The sequence below is a fragment of the Phanerochaete carnosa genome, assembly GCF_000300595.1.
Source record: "Phanerochaete carnosa HHB-10118-sp unplaced genomic scaffold PHACAscaffold_8, whole genome shotgun sequence".
NCBI classification, from domain to species: domain Eukaryota; kingdom Fungi; phylum Basidiomycota; class Agaricomycetes; order Polyporales; family Phanerochaetaceae; genus Phanerochaete; species Phanerochaete carnosa.
In genome coordinates this window covers 1,593,428-1,616,872 of record NW_006767635.1, presented here as the reverse complement: position 1 = coordinate 1,616,872, position 23,445 = coordinate 1,593,428, and the positions used below count along the sequence as shown (strand labels likewise).

General features: G+C 53.5%; 7 protein-coding genes across 7 annotated transcripts; 4 read left to right on the top strand and 3 right to left on the bottom strand.

Annotated features, from left to right (window-relative positions):
* Nucleotides 1-1,351: 1,351 nt before the first annotated feature.
* On the bottom strand, nucleotides 1,352-1,858 carry PHACADRAFT_164621 (uncharacterized protein; the record flags this gene model as incomplete). The annotated part of the gene is made up of 1 exon (XM_007398966.1): nucleotides 1,352-1,858. The coding sequence occupies one exon, from the start codon at nucleotides 1,856-1,858 to the stop codon at nucleotides 1,352-1,354; it is 507 nt and encodes a 168-aa protein (XP_007399028.1).
* Nucleotides 1,859-2,745: 887 nt separating this feature from the next.
* Nucleotides 2,746-4,538, bottom strand: PHACADRAFT_261280 (uncharacterized protein). Its single transcript, XM_007398965.1, has 7 exons — nucleotides 4,429-4,538; nucleotides 3,912-4,370; nucleotides 3,608-3,860; nucleotides 3,401-3,559; nucleotides 3,228-3,353; nucleotides 3,150-3,175; nucleotides 2,746-3,084 (listed from the first exon to the last, which is right to left on the bottom strand). The coding sequence occupies exons 1-7, from the start codon at nucleotides 4,529-4,531 to the stop codon at nucleotides 2,948-2,950; spliced, it is 1,263 nt and encodes a 420-aa protein (XP_007399027.1). The 5' UTR covers nucleotides 4,532-4,538; the 3' UTR covers nucleotides 2,746-2,947.
* A 136-nt stretch (nucleotides 4,539-4,674) lies between these two features.
* PHACADRAFT_211907 (uncharacterized protein) lies at nucleotides 4,675-8,320 on the top strand. The gene is made up of 14 exons (XM_007398964.1): nucleotides 4,675-4,695; nucleotides 4,746-5,350; nucleotides 5,454-5,568; nucleotides 5,629-5,715; nucleotides 5,768-5,891; nucleotides 5,950-6,125; nucleotides 6,177-6,280; nucleotides 6,331-6,416; nucleotides 6,465-6,569; nucleotides 6,622-6,729; nucleotides 6,790-6,915; nucleotides 6,968-7,018; nucleotides 7,079-7,582; nucleotides 7,639-8,320. Exons 2-14 carry the CDS (start codon nucleotides 4,924-4,926, stop codon nucleotides 8,149-8,151), a joined length of 2,526 nt encoding a protein of 841 aa, XP_007399026.1. The 5' UTR covers nucleotides 4,675-4,695; nucleotides 4,746-4,923; the 3' UTR covers nucleotides 8,152-8,320.
* A 957-nt stretch (nucleotides 8,321-9,277) lies between these two features.
* On the top strand, nucleotides 9,278-12,095 carry PHACADRAFT_126707 (uncharacterized protein). The gene is made up of 14 exons (XM_007398963.1): nucleotides 9,278-9,454; nucleotides 9,508-9,759; nucleotides 9,819-9,922; nucleotides 9,981-10,166; nucleotides 10,225-10,235; nucleotides 10,295-10,408; nucleotides 10,463-10,689; nucleotides 10,741-10,830; nucleotides 10,877-10,925; nucleotides 10,975-11,486; nucleotides 11,571-11,590; nucleotides 11,642-11,732; nucleotides 11,780-11,811; nucleotides 11,862-12,095. Exons 1-14 carry the CDS (start codon nucleotides 9,412-9,414, stop codon nucleotides 11,940-11,942), a joined length of 1,812 nt encoding a protein of 603 aa, XP_007399025.1. The 5' UTR covers nucleotides 9,278-9,411; the 3' UTR covers nucleotides 11,943-12,095.
* Nucleotides 12,096-13,177: 1,082 nt separating this feature from the next.
* On the top strand, nucleotides 13,178-15,354 carry PHACADRAFT_261275 (uncharacterized protein). Its single transcript, XM_007398962.1, has 15 exons — nucleotides 13,178-13,343; nucleotides 13,399-13,491; nucleotides 13,546-13,570; nucleotides 13,625-13,706; nucleotides 13,768-13,800; nucleotides 13,851-13,862; nucleotides 13,926-13,939; nucleotides 13,999-14,107; nucleotides 14,164-14,306; nucleotides 14,363-14,420; nucleotides 14,473-14,540; nucleotides 14,596-14,606; nucleotides 14,668-14,815; nucleotides 14,923-14,961; nucleotides 15,033-15,354. The coding sequence occupies exons 1-15, from the start codon at nucleotides 13,321-13,323 to the stop codon at nucleotides 15,162-15,164; spliced, it is 990 nt and encodes a 329-aa protein (XP_007399024.1). The 5' UTR covers nucleotides 13,178-13,320; the 3' UTR covers nucleotides 15,165-15,354.
* Nucleotides 15,355-15,501: 147 nt separating this feature from the next.
* On the bottom strand, nucleotides 15,502-20,809 carry PHACADRAFT_261272 (uncharacterized protein). Its single transcript, XM_007398961.1, has 18 exons — nucleotides 20,592-20,809; nucleotides 20,522-20,539; nucleotides 20,225-20,458; nucleotides 19,667-20,168; nucleotides 19,597-19,617; nucleotides 19,341-19,546; nucleotides 18,830-19,268; nucleotides 18,416-18,777; nucleotides 18,169-18,360; nucleotides 18,022-18,118; nucleotides 17,951-17,968; nucleotides 17,761-17,901; nucleotides 17,232-17,706; nucleotides 16,886-17,181; nucleotides 16,390-16,821; nucleotides 16,220-16,332; nucleotides 15,978-16,166; nucleotides 15,502-15,919 (listed from the first exon to the last, which is right to left on the bottom strand). Exons 1-18 carry the CDS (start codon nucleotides 20,675-20,677, stop codon nucleotides 15,745-15,747), a joined length of 3,996 nt encoding a protein of 1,331 aa, XP_007399023.1. The 5' UTR covers nucleotides 20,678-20,809; the 3' UTR covers nucleotides 15,502-15,744.
* A 1,083-nt stretch (nucleotides 20,810-21,892) lies between these two features.
* Nucleotides 21,893-22,696, top strand: PHACADRAFT_211903 (uncharacterized protein). Its single transcript, XM_007398960.1, has 4 exons — nucleotides 21,893-21,929; nucleotides 21,982-22,209; nucleotides 22,264-22,386; nucleotides 22,433-22,696. Exons 1-4 carry the CDS (start codon nucleotides 21,924-21,926, stop codon nucleotides 22,574-22,576), a joined length of 501 nt encoding a protein of 166 aa, XP_007399022.1. The 5' UTR covers nucleotides 21,893-21,923; the 3' UTR covers nucleotides 22,577-22,696.
* The last annotated feature ends 749 nt before the right edge of the window (nucleotides 22,697-23,445 follow it).

Genomic DNA, 23,445 nt, shown 5'->3' with positions numbered 1-23,445 from the left:
AGAAGTCGTCCCGTAAGTCGTCCGCCTCCGGAGCAACTTCCACTGATGTAGCGGGAGATGTAGTGGTAGCGGATGTACTTGGTGGGAAGAGTAAACTAGGGGAGGGACTGAGAGTGGATGACTTGGATGTGGGGGCACGGACCATATCGTATACTTCTTGCCACAGTGGATCCATCGAGGCAGAAGGTGATAGAATATTTGGAATACCAGGGGATGGGGGCGGTGACGGACAGGAGGCTTGGAGGTTGAGGTGCTTCGGCTTATGCGACTGGGACTGACGAGACTGCTGTGACGAACTGGGAGCCGCAGTGTCATTCGAGGCTAATCGTGAAGATGATGCCGACGATCCAGCGTCATGGGTCCGGAAAGGAGAAGGAGAGCGTTGCTGAGACGGGGTAGCCTGTGGCGTCGTGTCTGCAGCAGTCTTTCGAGTTGGTGTAGCCGGTATCATGGAAAAAAGAGATTCTGTCCAACCAGATAAGTCGCCAAGGGTGTCCTGGTGCAGCGATAAGCGTGGTGGCCGCGCTGAGAATCTCGGCGGAATTGCTGCCGGTAGTGGCTCTGGTTCGCCAAGCTCTTCCTCATCTGGGTACAGGTCGTCGTCGGCTGCCTCTGCTACTGGCGGTGATAGGACAGGTAGCTCCGACGGTAATATTAAACTCTCGTCTACTTCATCCAGAGCAGAACTCTTCCTTGCAGAGCTATATGCAGGTGGTGGGGATGCCATAGAGCTGATTGAGCCGTTCGCCACATGGTAGGTGCGCCTTGTAGGTGTTCTCGGAGGTGCATCCTTGGATGGAGGGACATAATGTGACGGCCCAGCTCGTGGTGGTGGTGGTGATGGTGGTGGTGGCGGCGGTGGCGAAGGCGTTGTTCGACGCGTTGATTCGGACAGTGCATCCGATGACCGTGTCAGCACGGCGCGGTTGGTAACGCAGGCGCTGGGACCACCTTCAGGCAAAGACAGCACTGAGTCTTCGGCAGTCTTCGTCGCGTTTTGAGAGACATCTGTGGCATAGCTAGATTCCGACCGCTGTGACATGGCATCGGTGTCTCGATAGTGTAGGGAAGTAGAGCGTGGATTCGGTCGTGTGGTAGCTGTGTACGAACTGGGTGGTGGCGAGGTCGAGTGATTGCTTTGAAGGCTGTATAGCGTCGATTTGTTCTGTTGACGGCGTGCATGTATCGCAGATACTTCCTCTTCTGTGAAACCCATCTGTGCCAGTGATGCCGACCATGTTGGCGGAAGACCACCGAAGCTGACGAATAAAGTGAGAAAAAAAAACGGGCACGAGTAAATGTACATACGCCTCGTCAACGTGCACGTTGTGCTTTGAACGCGTAACGGGAGTCAACAACAGTGCGAGAATGCGGTCGCGACACGACGCACCTGGAAGTTCCATGGCATAGATATTGAAGGGTCTGGCTCTGGCGGTAGATCCTCTGGCGATAACTTCGGTGTCTTCGGTCGCTTGCTCAGGGACGGGAACTTGAAGAACGACTTCTTCGAGCTGGCGGATTCTGGAGTGAGCGACGCCTGGGACGGGCTCAGCATCGTCCGTGTAGGGTCGTAGGTAGGCGCATAGCTAGCGACAGAGTGACTGAGAGTGTACGAGGGCGAGGGCGAGACACTGCGAACAGAGGAGGAGAAGTTGGCAGACATGGGTGTGCTGGGCTGCGTAATGAACGGCGGCGAGAAGGTCCCCGGCGAGACAGGTTGAGAGAGAGAGGCAAGGGAGTGATTAGGTTGAAAATACGGGTCCTTTGGTGGAGGCGGTGGTGGCTTCTGCACGCCGGCAAACTTGAAGACCTTCAGAGTCGAAAATCTGGAGTTCTGCCTGCTGGAAGACGACGACATCGTCCTTTAGCCGTCCGGTCGCTGCGCTGCCCGACCGAAAGTAATGAAGCGGAACCTGTACTAGTGCTCTAAACCTGTCAATATTAGCATTTCAAAGCCCGCCGATAAGCTCCGGCTTTGTGTGAGACCCAGTCAACAACTCACTGTTACTGGGCTTCTCCCCGGATAAATGATCACTCTAACTCGATAAGTGGAATTTTCTTACTCGTTTCCAGAGCGCTTCAGTTATCTATTTTGTATCTACTCCACTCGGCCTCCACAAAGGAACAGCTGCTCTAAACTGATCTTAGCTTGCGTAACCTGAGACGAACGTACGTTGAGCGCAGATGGAGCGGGTATGTTTGAAACCTGATAGGACCTTGCTAGCCGATAGTTGACGCAGGCTTGGGTTTTCGAGCATGCGACCTTCATTTCAGGACGCCCTTCCGACGCCTCTCGACGTTCGTTACATCACGGAAGAGCCGCCTGTCACAGCTCTGCAGCGGCATATTGGCTCCTGCAGATTCAAGCCTGGAGAGCAGTCCAATCTCGACTGCTGCTCACCATACACTTGAGCTCTGTTCTGGTTTCCTTTTGAAAGTAAAACAACCAACGTCTGCTTATATAGTTCATCCAAAGCCCATGGTGATGGGGAGCGGAGCGTTGGTAATCCGGATCCGATGCTTATATCATACAGTGAATTGCGCGGGCATCAGAAGCAAATGCGCGTAGACACCCATGTAAAAATGAAGGACTTCTGACAAATATATCCAGGCACTAAATAACCTGCGGAAGTAGGACCCTCGTTGCCCGCGGTGCCTTGCATGAAAGAGAGTCAGCGGCAAGCTGAAGCATGAGCAGTACATGCAGAGCACGCACAATGCAATGGCGCTGATTGAGCAGTGCGAGAGGAGTGATGCTGAACAGCAACGTGCTAGCACATTGAGTTAGACCATACAGTCGGGTCATGAAACCAGTACAGTCAAGTGTACTTCTGTGAAGCCGACCGACCACTCCTCACGCCAAGCCCACGCCCCAGTGGACTGAAAATGATCCGATGATGGCATATACGTATTGCAAGTGCGCGGGCAGACCGCAGCGTCGAGGCTGTTACCGGCGGGTGCGCTTGACGCGGGGCTTGGGGAAATCCAGCGGCACCTTGAGCAGCGCCCTCTTTGTTGTCGCCGCGGAGTCTGGGAGACCGAGACGCTTGAGTTCTTGGGCGGTCAACGTCTCGATCTTGCAACCTGTACATATCCACGTCAGCACGGCGGTCAACGAGGCCGGCGAGCAAGGACACAAATACGCTTACCAAGGGACTTGAATAGAGGGTTCACTCTGTAAGCAAATATTTCAACAGAGCGCGACAACGGTGTGTAGGGAAACGTACTTTGCAGCAGACATGCTCAAATCTCTCGCAATCAATGTTGTGTCTGTAGCGTAGTCGTCAACGCGCAAGCAAAGCGCAAACATGTGCGCCAAAAGCATAGTCTCCATCGCCGGAGTGATTTTTGCTCTATTCTGGGTCAGTATGTGCTTGGGCGTCGTACTTTTGGACCTTACTGGTTCGTGTCTCTCGACGACTCCGTGAAACGCGATAGCAGACCGTCCAGTACAATGCTGGGAACAACTTTCAGGCGTTCCTGTAGCACCTGCTTATCGCTGACGACACGTGATGCAGCACGGAACGCCAACATAATGGAGATGTAAAATAGGATTTTCCTAGATCCGAGTTAGCGCGACAGAGTGTTCTGAAGCCGAGACACGCACAGTTCGATCTTGTTGGGCTTCGGTGTGCTGAATAAGAGGGACATGTGCTGGTTGACCCAGTTTGAGCGAGTGTATGGGAGAGCAGTCACCCGCTCGTTGTTGCTGCTCATGCCCTTTAGGTTGTTAATTTGGACAGCATTAAACTCCGCTTCAGGTATGATGTCGTGTAGCTTGTAAACGTCATCCGGCCGCTGGGCATCAGCATTGTACGGCGGAATGAGCCTACTGCTGTCCGCTGCTGCCTTGGCTTCCTCTGCAGTCGTTTTAGCAACCCGGCAAGACAATCAATATAGTGTATGCTCACCCTGTGTCGGGAGACTCTCCGTGTTCTCTTGAATGTCTTCTTGCAAGTGACTAGCAACACCCCGCATGGCGTCGATGTCCACACGGTTTCGCTCGTGAGCGCGAATGGCGGCCTTGGCCTTCTTCGTACCAAACGTTTCGCCCAGAGTATTCCGAAGCTTTATGCGCTCGTCCACAGATACTTCCATCGGTTTCAGGTTCTTCAGGGCCTTGACATTGCGCGCTAGAATGTGCAGAGGGGCCGATCGAAGTACGGTCGTCTTGGTCCGCTTGTTGTAAACACCGACTAGGTAGCTGCAGCCCGCGGCAGCCTGTTCAGATTCGGGCGAGGACACGAATTCGACTGTGTCTGTCTCGCCGACGAGGGTAGCGTCGTTCGAGCTGGGCACACCTGATTGGTCCTTTTTTGTGTAGAGGCGGAATGAGGTGGATTTTGGAGGCTGCAATGCAGGGAAACTGGCTAAACTTGTTCACGGCGTCTGAGAGCAATAAATTGTGCGGAGGCCTCATGTACTCACCGAGGACGGGCCCAATCTTCTCCTGTTGTCCTGATATCTGTATAGCAACGTCCTCAGACTCGCCTAAACCCCTCTTGCGCTTTTTCAAAGTCGACGAGGCCATGACCCTGCGGGTGGTAGCGATTAAAGACGAGATGGCCGTGGTTCGAGATCAAATCCGTCGGGGCGCTTAATCATACCGACAGGTTCGACGCGAACCAATTAGTGGAGCCTGGCTTTCCCCAGGTCGTTTTGCTCAAGGGTTCAGGGAGTCGCAATATTTATCTGGTATGCGTTTATGTTCGTGCTTCATCAGTCGCACGCCTAACTCTGTGCAGTCATTAATTTAGTTCCACGCCATAATCTGCTGCTTCAGTGCAGCGCCTCACCTGACTGAACCAAGCGCGACCGCGAAACTGCTCTTCGCGGCTTGTCCCTGCTTGTCTTCATACCGCCACGGTGTCACTCTCTTTCAACAACGGTGCGAACCTGTCACATACCCCATCTGCGTCGACAATGCCGGAGCCAACGAGATCGTCACCAGAAGGGGTCCCCGCTGCCCTTCTGTTCGAGGACAATAGTGTGGTCGTCGAAGAAGTGACTCGGGAGGTGAAGAATGGGGATGGTTTGATAAAGGACGGAGAGGTAGATAGTGCCCTGCGGGATAAATACTCGCCATCTCCTAGTTCGTCTCCCGACGAGCTGTCGCTACCGCCTGGGGGCGGCGATAGCCGTCGCACCTCCACGACGCCGCCTGGAGGCTCGAAATCCAAGAGCAAGCCTGCCAAGAAGGAACCACAGCTCATTGGCGACCTGCCTCGTGCCGAAGAGGCTGCCCTGAAGACGTTCATCGAGATACCCGACAACCACTACCAATACCAGAGTCTGGGACGGTCGCGAGAAGCCGGCGAGAGCATGACTTGCGACTGTGTATACGAACATGGTATGTTTAAGAGCCTTTCTATGCTGGTCCCAGTGTAACCTCGCCGTTCTGAACTCGTACGCTGACCATCGTGCCCTTGTCCTGCCGTCTTTTGGGGATGTAGGCGTATCTGACCCGTCGGACGCCTGCGGACATGACTCGGACTGCATCAACCGGCTCACTCAAGTCGAATGTCTACCGGAAGACTGCCGCTGTCGCTCGCACTGTCAGAATCAACGGTTAGAATATTGTGCTCATTGTCCGTAACAGGCAATTCGACCTGATCGCCGTTTTTGCAGGTTCCAGCGCAAGCAGCACGCCCCTATTGAGATCGTACAGACCGAAAAGAAAGGGTTCGGATTGCGAGCAGGACAGGACCTTCGGAAGTGCGTCTTGAGACTATACCACTATTGAGAAGACGCTAATTTACTGCCTCAGAGACACTTTCATCTATGAATACGTCGGAGATGTCGTCAACCATCCATCATTGCTCAAACGTATGCGGCAATACGGTGAGGAGGGCATCCAGCATTTCTACTTCATGGCCCTGCAGAAGGACGAGGTAGACTTTGCAGCCATATTTTGCGCTGTACATGTTATTTACCGTTTTCTCACGTTAGTTCATCGACGCCACCAAGCGCGGCGGTATCGGTCGTTTCGCGAACCACAGTTGCAACCCAAATTGTTACGTAGCGAAATGGTCAGTCGGCAAGCGCGTACGTATGGGTATCTTCGCCAACCGAAATATCAAGAAGAACGAAGAGTTAACGTTCAACTACAACGTCGATCGTTACGGGTATGTGCTACGGTCTCATTACCTGCGCATCCTGACAATGTCCTCGTCTAGCCATGAACCACAGATGTGCTACTGCGGCGAAGACAAGTGTGTCGGTTTCATCGGTGGCAAGACCCAGACAGAGCTTGCGGCAATGGATGATCTGTATCTGGACGGTAAGCAGCGCATCCGGCCATGCAGGTTTGGGGCTGATTATGGTAATCAGCTCTTGGTATCACCGACGAGGTTGAGATGCTCGGCCTCAAGGGTAACAAGAAGAAGAAGAGCAAGAAGTTAGATGAGGATTTCATTGTAAGCCCATCTTCACAAACTTTCCGTTTGAAATTGACGCCCGGGCAGCCCGACTTGAAGCCGATTGCTGTGAAGGATGTACCCAAGGTCATACAGGCTATGCGCCAGACCCAGAGTCGCAAGGTTTTGGTGAAGCTACTGACGCGTATCAAGGTAAGTGTTGTCCGTAATGCATCGCTTAAATCTCATTACTCTACTCCGCTAGATTACCGCAGACCAACCTGCTCTACGAGAGCTCATGCGATTGCGTGGCTTCAGTGTCATGAACAATATTATGGAGGATTACGCTAGCGATGTCGAAGTGCGCGCTTTGGTACGACCGTTTGCTCTCGCTGTACGTGCGCTTCATTGATGTGCATGTGTGACTCTATAGGCTATGGAGTGCATGATCACTTGGCCTTTACTCCAGCGGAATAAGGTCGAGGACTCCAAAATCAGCGTACCTGTGGAGGCGTGCTCGCAGTCAGATAATCAGGTTCTGGCAGATCTGGCGAAGAAGGTACGCGCGCATGTTTACTTTAGCAAGCTGTTACTGATTTTGCCATTTTCAGCTACTTGAACAGTGGGCGACGCTGGAGTATGGTTATCGAATACCCAAGCGCGTGCGCGAGGCGAGTCTGAGTTGACTAGTGTTAGCGTCTAATTTATAACGATCTTTGCAGGCGGGCGATGAGCAGATGGACCCTCAAAACGACGACAGTCATTTCGCATTCTACAACTCCTCTGAGGAGTACCAAGGCTTGAAGCGCACCAGGTGGTCAGAGTCACCAGAACCTGTCATCAACAAGTCGACCATTCCGCTGGCACCCTGTACTCTTCGGAAATCTCGAGAGACACCTGAATGGGAAAAGGAGAACAGGATACGCCACCTGATGACTCAGCAGCGTGAGCGGTGGCAGGCGGAGGAAGCTGAGAAGAAGGACAAGGTTGCAGAAATGCTCAAAGCTGCGGCCGCCGCGGCAGAAGCAGCAGCGTCTGCCCCGCCACCTCCGAAGGAGGACGAGTCGACAAAGAAGTCACCTCCAAAGCCGAAGCACACTAAAGAGGAGAAGGAGGTATTGAAGGAGAAGCGCTTGATGAAGCTCGTCGGCTCCGTGGTAGTCAAGTGCCTGAGCAAATACCAGAAGCAGATGGACCATGATGCCTTCAAGGAACACGCTAAACATGTATGTTACGCACTGCCGGGCCGTGGATCTTCACGTCTGCTGATACGTGTGTGTAGCTAACACAGAAGATTGCTGACAAGGAAAAGAAGTCGACGAGTTACAAGGACAATCGTCTTGAGGCGTTATCGGATGAAAAGGCCGAGAAAATCAAGAAGTTCTGCAAGGAGTACATCGCTACGAAGATTCTGCGAAGACGCGAGAGCGGCAGTTCGCACCGGCATCATCATACGAGCTCATCTCGGCTCGATACTCCAAATAAGTCTTCGAGGCACACACCCTCGCAGTCGACGGGCCCCGCTGACGTGGACGTGGACATGTCTTTTGAGCGCCCATGGGACGACGCCCCGAGCGACGACGAGGACGCGTCAGAGCAGCAGCCTTCTCCAGAAGAGTCTTCTAGCTCAAAACGTTCTGCATCGGACACAACCGTATCTGACCCACGCGTACGGTTTCGCCAGGACCTGAATGGTCTTAAACATCAGGGCTCGAGCGACCCACCGAGTCCGCTGGACGACCCTGGGTCGCTGACGAGTATGAGTGTTGTTTCTGTGGGTCGAATATCCCGTTGACCGCTGTGTTTTCGACTACTTTGACCTAGTTGTGTTCTGTATAGCAATATCATTTGCTTTGGTTGATCTTCACAGCTGCCGTGTCTCGTCGAGAGGCGCGTGTTCTTCACGTGTAAATGCACCACATGTGACGCAGAATAGACTACCGCACCCTCGTTACAAAGGTAAGTTGTGTAACTTAGGCGGCACGCGCAAAGATCTCAGTTGAGTCTTTCTATCTCCGGCGTTGGTATCATATTGATCATAGCACCGATATGCCTTCTTAGTCTTAGCCAGGTTCCATGCGTGTTCCAGAAGCAAGCGCCGGCTTTGCTGCACAGCAACCAGAATTTCGCAGGTCTGATTGTTGAGGTCATCCTGACCCAGGTTCCTTCACCACATTAATGTCGCCATGGCTTGCCGGTCAAACCTGTGATAGATCCTGCCGTGATCCTCAAGAGACCTCTGCTCCTCTATTCTAGACATGGTCTCCTGGGCCTCACTTACCAGGACCCCTGACAATCACGGAGAAGGCCTGAGGACAGAGTTTGCCGATTTTGGCTACGGACAATATTTTGAACGACGAGCACAAAATAGTACGGACGCTGGCCCACGCCTGTCGGCTTCCTCGCCCATGCTACACCTACTCCTTCGTACATAGTACATGTGTGTGCATTTAGTTGAACACAGATGCACACTATTCTTCGTCGTCCACAGCTTCTCCTGTCATCATTGCTGCTGCCTGCTTCTCCCTATCATTTTGCGCAACATTACACAGCTTCATAACAGTCTAAAAGGTGAGAAGGTTTGTTGTCGGGGACAGTACCGGGTACCGATAGGTCATGATCGCATGATCAGAAGCGACCTCTATGCAAGCTGCAAATGTGGTCTCAGATCTCAAACTACATCTATCGTTTCAGAGGACGGCGGCGCCGGATACGTGCGGAATTTCGGCGAATCCGCTTGATTTGGCTGGAATAAGGCCTAAAGCTGCCTCATCTTTGGGCAGTTAACCCAGAAGGAAACCGACACATACCCAGAACGGATCATCCTCAGATATTAGTGTTTTATTGTCTCCGCGTCGGGGGTCCCGATGGCCATTTCGAGTACGAATTGGCCTCAGACATTCTCCCCGATTGTCAGGGGTCCTCGTTAACCAAAGGTTGAAACGTTGAAATTCGTTAATGCCTTAGACACCCGAGGAAAGTATATAGGCGAGAGAACTGCGCTCGATACTTCCCACACCCACATACCACCATCCATATTCTACCAGCGCAAACCATGTCTTCTGCTCCCACCGAGTTCGACGTGATCTTCGCCGGAGGTGATATCGTAATGCTCTCCCTTTGCGCGCGCGCTGCTTATGACGCCTCGCAGGAGGAACCGCGGCGTGCCTTATCGCGAGCCGCCTCGCGGATGCAGACCCGACGCTCCGGATCCTCATCGTCGAGTCTGGCGGGCACGTTCAGGACGACCTCGCGCACATCCAGCCGGCGCGCTACCTGAGCCACCTCGCGCCGACGAGCAAGGTCGTGTCCTTCATGGTCGCGAACCCCGAGCCGGCGCTCCAGGGCCGCCAGACGATCGTGCCCTGCGGCAACTGTGTTGGCGGCGGCTCCAGTGTGAACTGTAAGGCCCACCTGTCGTGGCTGGCAGTGCGTTTTTTGGTGCTGACGACGGGGCGACAGTCATGATGTACACCCGTGCTGCCGCGTCGGACTACGACGACTGGGAGACAGTGTTCGCGAACCCGGGCTGGGGGTCGAAGGACCTCATTCCCCTGCTGAAAAAGGTGCAGCGCAATGCGAATCTTCGTGGCGTGCGCCGCTGACCCGAGCTTGCAATGCCAGACGGAAACCTACGACGTCGCACCCGGGAAAGATGACGTGCACGGCTACTCGGGCCCACTGCGTGTTTCGTATGGTGGTATCTTTACAAACATTGGCAAGCAGTTCCTCGACGTCGCCGCACAGTGGGACCCCAAGCGCGGGGTCACAGACGACCCGAACAACCTGTTCGATGTCGATAAGTACGGGGTGCGTCGTGACATCTGCTGCGCACAGGGGCAACTTCGCTTAATTAGACTATTTGCAGCGCTGGCAGAAGTGCGTTCGTGGCTGTACACTTGTGGAGATCTTTTTTCGCCTGACAGCTGTGATCGCAGGTGGATCTCGAAGTCGGGCATGCGTTCGGACGTGGCCCATCATTTTATGTACAACAAGAAGCACCCGAACGTGACCCTCACTGTGGGCCACCTCGTCAAGCGTGTTCTTTTCGAGTGCGTGATCCGTGTCTATCTTCGTGTCTCTTTGTTCACATAGAAGTTTTGTAGACGCACACGTGCCGTCGGCTTTGAGTACGTGCAGAACCCTAAGGTGTTCCCAAATGCATCCGCAGAGGTGCTCGTCGCGAAGGCGAAGCGACTTGTCGTCCTGTCAGCGGGCGCGTTTGGGTCTCCGACAATTCTTGAGCGGTCAGGCATCGGTGCCAGGGCAGTGCTCGAGAAAGCTGGTGTCAAACAACTGGTCGACCTGCCTGGCGTCGGTGAGAACTATCAAGGTATGCTCCGCTACTGGTTCCCCGCCCATGCCGTGTCTCACGACTGGACAGACCATCCAGTTATTTTCGCGCCGTACCTTGCCAGCGAAGACTCGGAGACTATTGATGGCATCGTGCGTAACCAGGAAGCTGACTTTGGCAGTAAGTGCACTGCCTTTGTCCTCAGGGTGTAGCTCACTGCGCACAGAATGGTCGACGCAGTGGAAGAAGGACGGCTCGGGGCTCATGTCTTCGAAGTAGGTTCATCCTATACACGTATCCGTGCGTCCACTCACATTGCTCTAGTGCCCTTGACGCCGGTATCAAGCTCCGCCCCACTGCGGAGGAGCTGGAGGCCATCGGGCCCGCCTTCACGAAGAAGTGGGAAGATTACTACCTGCACGCGCCCGACAAGGGCGTGATGTGGTTCGGGCCGGTGTCGATGCTTGTCGGCGACCCGACCATGAGTCCGGCCCGCAAATACCTCAGCGTCGGCTACTACGTCCAGCATGCGACCTCGCTCGGCTTCGTGCACATCCGAGACGGCACCGACCCGACGGCCTTGCCCGAGTTCGAGACGGGCTTCCTCAAGGCCGCGGACGACCTTGCGCTCCTCACGTGGGGGTACAAGCGCAGCCGCGAGTACGCCCGCCGCATGCCATCCTACCGCGGCGAGTACGTGCCAAACCACCCGCAGTTTGCGGAGGGCAGCGCGGCGCTGTGCCGTGGCGAGATCCAACCCGTGGATGTCGGTGCGCCCGACATTGTGTACACGGAGGAAGACGAGAAGGCCATTGACGAGTACACGCGCAAAGCTGGTGAGTAGTCGTCGTTTTGCTGTCGCAAATAGCTGCTGACCGTTACCTATCACCACCACTCTCACTACCGCCACTACTACCTAGTCCAAACTGCCTGGCATTCGGTGAGTCTCGAGACATCTTGGTATGATGGCGGCTGATGATGGCTCGTGCAGCTGGGCACATGTGCGATGAAACCTCGCGATAAGGGTGGTGTCGTGGATTCGAAGCTGAACGTTTACGGCGTGCAGGGTCTGAAGGTGGCGGGTAAGTGCAACGTTGTTTAGCGGAGCACTCAGACTCACTTCAGGCAGACCTTTCCATCCCTCCGTCAAACGTTGCGGCAGTAAGTCTTTTCTTGACCAAACGGTGCATCCGCTGACGATCACCGCACAGAACACATACTCGACCACGCTCGTCGTCGCGGAGAAGGCCACAGTGATTATTGCGGAAGAACTTGGTATCCAGGGTGTGTAAGGGTTATCAATTGGGCTGGCCATTAGAAATTGTGGAGAGAACCAAGATGTACCGAAATACAAGCAACAAGTAGCACATGCCTCGTGAGAAGTTGTACATTCAGTGTGAATACGCGGACGAGATGGTAACCTCGGCTAGAAACATTGATGCTGTAAGATGAAATGCGTTCCATTGAAGGCCACAGAAGACTTTGCATGTGCACAACGCTAGTAAGTAACTGAGGTTTGAAGGCATCAAATGCGGCTAACAGTAGCCAAAATTATTTTGCCAACTGCACCCTGGCGGGGTAGTGGGCACTCGCATTACATTCTGGACTCGGATTTGGACATACCCACGGTTTGAGCGCAACAGGTCACGGGAACGGATGCTGTCAAATATGGCAGAGAGTTCTGCGTGGGTTAGACTTTCCAAATCGGGCAAAAGTTGATCAGAGGCTTCTATCTCGATCATAATCAAAAGTGATGCCACAGGGCAGCCGCCGAATATGGACATCCCTAGATGCTTCAGATATGGCCAGCAAAGCCGGGGGCGGGCTCGCTTTCCACCTGAGCTACGATACCCCATCACCACACACTGCTCGGTGGCCCGCCAGGCAGTCGACGGTCCAGGCGAACCATGTCTTTCTCGACGGGCGCGGGCTGGCCTCAGAGTGGCCGTATTCGGGGAGCATTTAAAGCGATGGGACAAGAAAGGTCCAGCGCAATTCCTGGACGTCCCGGTCAGCTTCGCAGCAATGCTTCATCAACATCGCCGCAACCAGAATTTATCACCCTCTTCTCTTGGAAGTCCTCGGAGAAGATTTCTCTCCCCACTAACGCTCTAGTCGCTCCGTCTCTATGCTCGAAGATGTAGCCAGCCATCAGTTACGTGAGCTGCACCACCTGGTCAGCCCATGCTTCCTACGGCCGTGTCTGCCGTTTCCAGCTGGAGCCGTCCAAGAGCCGGTGGCTCTGCAATCTGACAGTCCGCGACTCGCACTCGCGAGAAAGCTGCAATCACTCCACCCGGTGACCGTCGGTCAGCTTCTCCAGCTGGCGGTGTCTATGTCAATTTTTTCACTACCAGTCGGCTTGTCTCCCTGCTGGCAAATCGGAGTCGTTGCTATTGTTGCCCACTAATCCCGATGATAGACGCCACATGTGACCCTACTCCGGGCCTACTATATAGTGTCGACGGTGATAGGCATGCTCGACTGCGAACACGTCCTGTGGGAAACCCTCTTATCATACCGCCTCAGTTCGTTGCGACATTGACACGATCATCAAGGACCTCGCCATTAGCCGAGAACGTCTTGGAGAAGCTTATTTGATCCTTCTTGGAGGCACAGGGATATATAGCGAACACTTCGCCCATGTTTCGCCTTAGCAGCGCACAGAACATGGGCAACCCAGCGTCCGTCGCGTGAGCATCTCCGTCACTTCAAACGCTTTTTCGGACATTCTCACTCGCACTCCAGGCAAGGTCCGGGTCTTGTCGGCACTTTCCTCAATGTCTTCCTCTACGGCATCATGGTCACTCAGTGTACCTTCTACTACTCCAGATATCCAAAGTGAGCACGGCGCTACCCTTTACATGCGAACCCTCACTAACCGCTTGTCCGAAGGGATCGCATTTGGCTGAAGTGCCTGGTACGCCGAGTCGACTTGGTCCGGTAGACGGAGCGCGCTCAACATCTGTATCAGGTCGTCGGTCTTCTCATCGCAGATACGACGAACTGTGTCTTCGATATCTGCTGGATCTACGACAACCTGGTCAATCACTTTGGTACGCCCTTTGTAGTCTCTGATTATCCACATCACTAACACCACATGCGCATGGCGTACAGGGGATGTCCCCTATCTTGAGTCGGGAAACTGGGGTAAGTAAGTCGTCGAGACTTTTGATGAGCGAAGCTCATGATTTTAACAGTGTTCGCTACTGGTACGCAATCATCGTCTATCTGGAGAGATGTCCTCTGATCAAACGTGCTCGTATGCCCTGCAGATCCCGCTATGGTGGTGCGTCTCCGCCCCGCTGATATCCGTCTCCCAAGCTTAACCTTTCATGGCCTGCCCAGGGTATCATCTCCTGCACCGTGCAGCTGTTCTTCGCCTGGCGCGTCAAAGTTCTTACGAACAACTTGTGGGTCGTGGCCATCATCTCCCTCACCGCCTCTACATCGTTCTGTGCGTCTCATAGCTACATCTACGGTGCGGCGCGCTGATTGCTCGAAATGCCATAGTCGGAGGCGTCGGCACCGCGATCGCAATCCACTTCGTCCCGCAGTTCGAGCAGTTCCAAAAGTTCGAGGTTATCGTCATCATCTGGCTCATCGGCGCGGCCGTCTGCGATGCCATGATCACGCTCTCGCTTACCTGGCACCTGGTACGGCCCCTCTTTCCCTCCACACTCGCGCGCTTTGCGGCTGACGCGCCCTCCAGCGCAGGCACAAGACTGGGTTCTCCGGGACAGACGACATCCTGAACAAGATCATCCGGCGTGAGCACTGCGATCGTATCCTGTAGTGCATTGCGTACTGACGGCCCCGCAGTGACCGTCCAGAATGGCCTGCTCACCGCCGTCTGGGCGAGCATCGACCTTGTCGTGTACCTTTCCACGGTAAGTCCGCCGTGGCTCCTCGCATGCTACCCGTGGCTGACCCTGCTTCACGCAGCCTACCGGCCTGTGAGTACCCCTTGATGCTCGTTACGAGAAGGACGTTCCTGACATACCATCTGGGGCCCAGGCACCTCGCGTTCAACTTCCCACTCGCGAAGCTGTACACGAACTCTCTCATGTCGAGCCTCAACTCGCGCTCCGGCTGGCGGTACCAGACGAGCGAGCACACAGACCAGAAGAGCCGCGACATGGGCGTCGGCGGCGGCGGGCGGCGGGTGAGTGTTTGCTGTCTGTCTGTCTGCCCCTTGTCCGGTTCCGCGGCGTCCGCGCGACCCTGGGCTGCGTCTCTCCTCGTGCATTGCTGACGCCTCTTTATTTTCAGCTCGACGTCGTCAATCTGTCAACAACGACCCGGCCGGAGGTAAGGACGCCCGGCCCCATGCCCGAGCGCGTATCCCACGCTAACAACATCTGTCCCTCTCGCACAAACAGGTCTTCGTGCACGTCGAGCAGCATGAGATGGTCGACGTGAACGATAAGCGCGACGTCGAATGGTCGTCAAGGTCCCTGCAGGAGACCGAACGCAGCACATCGACGAAGGGCGCGATTGGCTCCGCGGTATGATGAGATTTATATGACCCTATACATGTTATTATATGTTTTCTCCGAGACCTTCCCCCTCATTCTTTAAGTAGACCGTAAAAAAGCGGGCACTCGTTTAGTTAGATTTATATGCTTAAATGTTATGTTCGGTGGTCAACGCTGTTTCGTGTAGTCGTTCAATGCTATCTGTAATGTATACCATTTGATGCCCACGAGCGGTTAATCCATTGCGTGCAATGTCCATCAGCGACCCGGAGTGCATTGTATCATGGAAGCCCAACTCTTTTCTCACAAGAACTGTCGTCACAGCGAACTAGTCTACTGCGCCACGTCAAGCTAGGTTGTAGCCGAGGAAAGCCGAGAGCAGATATGTGAATTATAATTGATTCTGGGATAGACCGAGTACAGAGTCCAACTTTGATGTGGCAACCAGCACACACGACGGAAGGCTACAAGGCGCAGGGATAATTACACCAGGAATGGGATGTGGAATCAGACTCATTGGGAATGCAGACAGAAGAAATGAAGGTATAGCATAGAAGAGGCGGTGCGTGTGGTATACGTCCTTGAGGGAAGAATCACGAAGAGTTCCGAGAAGCGACTATGATTGCGCTTTGGGTGGTACCGGAGGGACTGCGGGAACGAGCGGGACAGCATCCTGTTGCCGGGGCCGTTGTAGCTTGCGTTTCTGCGTCTCCCGCGATTGGGCCTCGCGCTCAGCCTGCATGTTGTTCATCGCGAAAAGCTGCTGGGCGATGAAGTCTGACGTGCCGGAACTGCGCGCAGAAGCCAGTCAGCACAGCCACATCGACAAAATTGCATTGCGGAACGTACCGCATTCTGAGAATACGAAGAATGGTCTCCCCATTAGAAACCTCCTTGACCTCTTGCTTCTGCTTCTTGCGGTCCTTGATGGTCCCCAGATTGCGCTGCTGGTACACGCTCTTGGCACGCTTCTTTACAGAGGGTGAATCACGAAGGCTCTGCTGCATCATGCGGACGCATTCTTCCATGAGAGCATCGCTATAAAATTGCTGATGAATAGACAGCTCCATTCAAGTTTAGCAGGTACGTACGTGTGCCAGTCATAGTATAGACGGATGGAGAGAACATCGCGGTATCTTTGGTTCTGCAGAGTCTCCAAGGGCACCGGACCTTCGCCTCCAGCATAGAAGTAGTCTCTCAAGAACTAATGGGGATGGGGTGAGGACAGATATATCCTGGCGAACAGCGAAACCGTATTCACCTTCAGCCACTTGAACACAATGTCGACTTCCTTATCTGTCAGAGGCTTCATGTCGCTGGCAACATCAGACAGCGGTGGGATTAAGAGGCCTTCAATCACGTTGAGGATCTCCTTCCAAACACGTGTCATGACCATCTCCTTGGTGGAGTCGCTAAGGTAGGTGTTGAGCGTGGGCAGATTAGCGTCGAAGAAGTCAAAGACGGGAGTAATGGCCTGTTCAATCTCCACGTCTGACAAGTCTTCCGGCCGTATACGAGGCTTCTCAGACGACGGCAGTGGGACTTGCACCTCGGAGTTGTTGCTACCCAATGCCGAGCGGTACAGCGCCGTGACATTTCCAATTGCTTTGTTGTAATCAATGCTTAGACTGCCAGTCTTCGTGAGTGACTTCAAGACAGGCCGTGAGATGTTCAATCGGATGAAGGGAGAAATCTAGAGGAAGCATCGCCTGATGTGTAAGTCACGTTGTCGAGCTTTCGGTACGAAGATTGCTAACCTTGTCAATGAACACTCGGACCATATCGCTTTCTGCGCGCTTGAGCGAACGGAAGGCGCGGCCAAAGTAGAATTGCGGATCATCCTTCTCGCCTTCCATACTAATTCGCAGTAGGATGCGACCTTGAGAGTCGAGGTCGAGCCACAGATCGTGCGCCAGGAAGTCGCCATACCGCCGCGGGTCTAGACAAATGTATGCCCGTCCGACAGTGTCGTGTTTGCCCACAAGCGCACGATCGCGGACGCTGACCATCAACCAGAGCGGCTTCTCCACTGAGAGATCAAAAGTCTCTTCCCCTGCCAGCGATAGTCAGAAAAATCGGAGTTGGAGCGAAGCTCGAACCTACATCGAGGGCTGAGTGTCTCGTAGATTGTCCGCGTCTTGGCAAGACGATTGCCCTGCTCGTCACTAAGGGTAACGAACGTATCGAACCGTGATGATGGGCTGCTATCCAGCGGTACGAGGCCTTCCGCGATGACGATCTTCACCGTGAACAGGAAGCGAGGTGGTTTGATGTCTTTCTCCGGTACGGCCGGTGTCATCGAACTCAAAGCTTCGGCCTTCCTGTCAGCCTGGATCTGGGCGTAGATATTATCCAGAAGTCGTCGAGCGGCATCAATGTTGTTGAGCTTGACGCAAGATTCGGGCTGGAAAGTGAAAGGTTCCAGCTTTTTCTCAGAAGAGTTTGCAAGCTGTTTCGCTTTCTCGAGCCAGGCAGACGACTTTTGTGGCTGGAGGTGGTCAGTCGGGCGAGGGAACATCTCTTGCATGAAGAGCTCCTCCATACTACGACAGTAGTGCTCGACAGCCTTGCTGATAGTCTTCAATAACATCAGCATGTATGTACGTGGATATTTAAAAGAAAAAGAAATCACCTTGGACAGACTCGTGTAGAATTTGGCTTCTTGATACTCGTCGGTCCATTGCAAATCCTCGAGGAACGATACTGGACTTCGAAGCGAGTCGAAGAGGTCGATGATTGATGAACTGTGACCTTCAGGACCTTCTGCTTGGAACTAATCTAGCTGTCAGAAGAATCTCGATTTACCAAAGAAGGGTACGAACATTGTCAGCTGCAATGGCCTGGAGAATCATATTAGCCGCAAGTCGAGGATGCGTACAAAAAGCACACTTACAGCTTGCACCCATTGGGTAGTCTTGTTGTCCGTGTCTATCAGCCACTGCAACACATACGGCTCGAAGAAGCCGCCAATGTCAAACTCAGCATCCCCACTGGCAAAAGGTTAGAGGCAGCAGTAAATGGATCGACCTGAAAGACTCACTTCGGGCAGAAGGCTTGGTACATTTCCATGAGCGTCTTTGTGCGACGATATAACGCGAAGACGTCTTGAATAGGCACCCCCGGTGTGGGGCCGTTCCTCGAGTTCTCGAACAGTGGCTTGCTTGACGCATCCAGGTCCTGCAATAACAGAGGGATGACAACTTCGACGTATAGGGATACGATGTCGATTTGCCTGCAAAAAGCGGTTTAGGCCTTCAAATTATTCACGACGGGCGGTGCGGACGTACCCAAGAAGCGGCTCAGGGAACCGCTTGTCCAAAGCCTTGGCAGACTTCTCGATCTCGTCTGTCATAAGTAAGAGCGGCAGCGCCAAGTTAGCACCCGCGCCTGCGCCCGAGTGCAGGTCACGGTTCTTCTCGTCGTACCACCGCCCAGAAACCGAGCGGATCTGTTCTTGTACGTCAGCTATTCGCGCAGTCATGTCGTTCTCGAAACGCTCGAGGAGCCCGCTTTCGCGGATTGCTTCGAGGATTTGGAGGTAGGGGCCGATCTCCGAGGGCTTGAGACTCGGTATGGCGTCCATGCAGTGGTAGAGACATGATAGGAAGATGTTGAAGAGCGAGCCATATATCTGAGCCAGATAGTCGCTCTACATAAATTGAGTTGTTTGGTCTAATAAGCTTGCTTAACAATACACTTACATCTTGTATCGGCCACTTCGGCAATTCGTTCTCGTGCTGTATCTTGGTAATTGCGGACAGCGCCTCAGGAATGCATTCCAAAGGCACCTCATTGCGTTCATAGAACTGTTTGACAATGTCAAGGAAGCAGGCCGCACGATACGATTGCCCTATCCTCCAGCGCAATGCGCATTCGTTGATCAGCTCGATATGAGGCGCTGAGAGAATGCCCAAGGACACCTCGTCATCGTCCCCGACGGCTGGGCTAAGCATCGCCTCCAAATCCGCAGCAATGCAGTACTCGAGCAAACGCTTGTAGTACTTGCGCGGATTTGGCGGGATGAAGGTGAAGTGGTGGCCCACTGGGACATCCTCGTCGTCTTCCACCTCAGCGCCTGCGCCGTCGGGGCTACTTGGCGCCAGGACGCTGCCTTGGCTAGCACGGTACGAATGCCGGCTGCTAATAGAAGCATGGCGTGAGGCAGATGTGCCATATAACGAGTCACGCGATGACGCATAGCTGTATACTGACCCTGGTCGCCCGTTCGCAGCCGACTGCGGCAGGGCATCTGCGGGGGTGGACTTTGCCAATTCGGGGTTGAATTGCACCATCACAACCATGAGTTGTGACAGGTGAGACGTCTCGAGAGTGCGCCAGTGCTGCCAAGCCGCTTCGCTATCGAAGTCTTCGCGACGACCTGGGAATGGCGCACCAGCGTTAATGTTCTTGAGGCATGTCTACATAAACAGTCAAGGATGATACTATCTTTGACCACGTCCGCACCTACCTTTAGGTCCGTTAAAGCTGCCTGGATCGTGTTCAGTCTCTGAATTTGGAACAAGAGGGTGTTTGCGCACCTTCTCGTCACAGGATTTGCTGAGCTCGTCAATCTCGCGCTGGACTTCATCCGCTTGCATCTTAAACAGCTTCGCTGCTGTTAACACCAAAGGCATGTCGTTGACGCTTGTGCTCAGCCGTTTGGACGAAACATACATAGAGTCTCGGGTAGAAGACGAGTCGTAGCCGGAGTCGCTGTGGGTTTGTGTTTGGGCGATGGAAGGGGCGAGCTTGGCGGTGTACATATCGAGCCTAGCAGTGAGCTCGGAGGACACATGGCTAACGTTCTTCAAGCACTCCCTGAGTAACTTGATAAATTGTGCGATGTGGTTGTTGAGCTCGACCTTCCAGCCATCGCCGGCAAGAGTGGGTTCTTTTCTGAGGACGTTCGTGGCATTCGTGGCAAACATCAGAATCATTTCTTCGATCTTGCGGTTCTCCTTCATCTGTCGTCTGAAGCTCTCGTCCTTGACTTGCCCGTAGAAGACGGCCATCGTACGCCGGATTAATTGGTCCGAGTATCTGAGTATTCCGCGATGAACACTCCAAAGAAAATGCAGTACGCATGGCTAACATACGCTGGGTCCTTTCCCATGGCAATATCCTGCAGTTTCTGCTCCAGCACCTTCAGCAAGTCCTTGGGAAAGCGTACAACCTTCGTGCCATCTCGATAGTCCTTGAAGACATCCCCGATAGACACGATGGATCCTGAGATTGCTCCAGACAGTCTTGAGGAGTAGTCGCGTTCCCGTGCCGTTTCAGCGTGTGCTTGTGGCTCTACTGCCTTCGGCTGCATCTGATAGCTCAACAGACTGCGGCATCGAGAGCAAGCGTTAAGTCACTTAGGTCGCAAATAAGATCATGACTCGACGTACGCTACGCGTAGCACAAAACTTTGAAGACGAATATGAGTACGGACCACGGGAGATATCTAGCACTACACACCTCATAAGATCCTCGTCTGAGACTCGGTACTTCGACACCCGCCTTTCGTGCATGGACCCCGCATAGCTGCGTCTCGAGGAGGACATCCTCGACATTCGCTTTGACATTAGTTACAGGTGCTCTGCGGATCCTAGGTATCAAATAGCAGTCCAATAGTTCCGTGCAGTAGTCGCAAATTTGGTGATTATCCGCGCAGTGGTCGCGTCGGTAACGAAACGAGGCCGAAGTGATGAGGATAGAGAGAATCCAGAGACAATCAGAAGTAAAAGACGGGCCACCAAAATCGTTAAGTGCCGCCCCAAGCGACAACCAGAGTCGCCAGTGACAAGGCTGAGGCAGACGACAATGACAAGAGGTCGTTACGAAGATGGTAAGCGGTGACAATTCTCGGGTTTTTATTATCACGACAAACCACTTATCCCCATAATTGAGGAGGAAATGGGTCTTCCTCAACGACACCCCCACATTTCGCAAGCTAGTGCCCTGCTCGTTACTGCATCATCAAAGATCTCATGTGCCGACCTGGCCTCATTTATGTTCCACGATGTAATAAAGCTGCGATGTGAAAGCGTCGATCAGTGGAGTTTACGCGCATATGGTCTTATCTGAATTGGCATGCAGGCTCAGAACGCGGGGCCTCTCGTGCAGGGCCGCTCTTCGCCTTCGCTTTGTGGAGTTGCAAGCTTCCTCAAGGGCTTCCTGAAAGCCTGCAGGCTACATTAGCTGAGTGCTAATCCTCCTCATTCTTGTCGTAAGTATACCCGAGTTGCGAGCACTGCTTTAACCACAGAATCACTTCTGAGGCTTGGGGATCGAACGCTCACCTAGTAACTAGCATGTGTCTTGCTAGAAACATGAATGATCTCCCTTGAGCCATGGACGGCGGCCGCGCGCATCGTGCTTGCAATGCCGAAGTTCTCTCAAGGAGTCGCCTGTCCATAAGGGGCCCGACGAGGCCAGCAAACAGTCCACTGCGTCGAAACGGCCCTGGTAGGCGATGTGCAAGCCAACTATCTGAGCACCGGTACGTCTATACATTGGATCATCTCCCGGTCATTTTCTGTACCCCTATCGATACTTGTCGCCATCGTCATTTGCGAGATTCTTAAGGTTTAATCTGACTCAACGCCACTTCCTAGTACAGATCACTCTTCCTAGGACAGGTCACGATCAGACGCGCCACGCGAAACTTATTTCTCAAGATACATACATAAAGGCCATACATCGTCCAATGTTTTGTCGAGGCCTCGTCGTACCCCCAACAACCACCCCCCAACCTCGCATCCTTTGTCCTGACTACAGTCTCGCTCGCTTTTCGGACTGATTTCAGTAATGGAGGTACATCTTGCGAGTCGTATTAAGATATCTCACAGCTAATGGCGAAAAATAGCCCGAGTTTCACTCTATTCACAATGTCCCCAATGCCCCAGGAATATTGGTTCCCCAGAAAATATATAATAACCATGGTGCGACGTTCGAAAGACGAGCCTCGGTCATCTTTCCCCCAGGGACGTCCTTGCGGCGCGCATTGGCACGGGCGTTCGCCAATGATACACGTTTTCAACAGCGTATATCCACGTCCGACCCCAGCAAGCTGAAGTTCACTCTCCGTCTCGAGGTGAGTGTCTCATTTTGCTTGGCGAAACCTGTAGCGGTGCTGAATGGCCATAAGTGGCCCGGGTACGCGCCCTGGAACTGCAATATCCAAGGCACAGAACGCGCAGGCCATTCAGAACCGGTTCTTCTGTCTGTTCTAGCCGAGAGGGTTGCACATGCGGTCGAAAAGTTTCTCGCGGTGGGTGCTAAGTGGTTACACCGGTTTCCGCTCTCATGCTTACTAGAAATCTGTACAGCAAAATGCGGATATCCCGCCATCGAAGCCGGGCTGGAATGTCGACGCCATTCGCTTCGAGGGGCTGAGCCTTGTAGAGCTGCGACACGTTTCTGAGGGGTCATGGCAGCCCGTTCTGAGCTACCACCCTTGAGCTGCGCAGCTTGTGCTACACTGTGGCTGGGCTTGCCGCCTTCTTGCTTTGCCCAAATTTGATTGATCCTGTCGCAGAAACAGAGTTCCTGTGCAATGTCGACTTGTTGGATTATGCTCATTTGGACCGCCGCGTGCCACATGGTCCGCGTGATTAGATACCGTAAGTTCATCGAAGAAAGGAACTCAATGAGAAAACGCGGATAGCTGTAAGGAGCGAAAAGAATATTTTACGAGGTCACGGTGAGGAAATGGTCTAGATGAACGAGAGGTGGAGGTGTGAAGGCAAGAGTCCAGTGAGTAAGATTTGTGAAATTTCAAAGCATTCCGGTCACGTCACTGAGTATCGATGTTCAAGTGCACGCCGCGCACGCCATATGCATTACTCTGGCACTGTCTAATGTTCTTCACAGCATCGTCTACGGACAACTGGATCGATGAACTGAACAAGCTGATAAATGGCATACAGCACCTGACCCTGGAGCGGCCAGAACTTCCCAGAGGCGGCTGGCAGCGATGATCGCGCGTAGTTCACAATATCAACGCTCAGTTAAGAGCAGGGTTTGTCCTTGGTCGCATCCATTCCCTACGCTCTACCCACAGCTATGTCCACCCCCACGATCACCCATACTAGAAGGTTTGATCATGTGGCTAGACGCCGCTACTTTCTACCATAAGAGTCAGTGTAACTCGACGCCACTTCCTAGTACAGTCCACGAGCAGACGAATCTTTCGAACTACATTTTTCAATTGCTCCACCTTGACTACCCTCTGGCCACACCATTTACTCCCTAACTTCGCAAACCCCGTCCCGCCCGCAGTCTGGCTCACCTCTTGGACCGAGATTAAGATTAAGGTCATGTGATTATT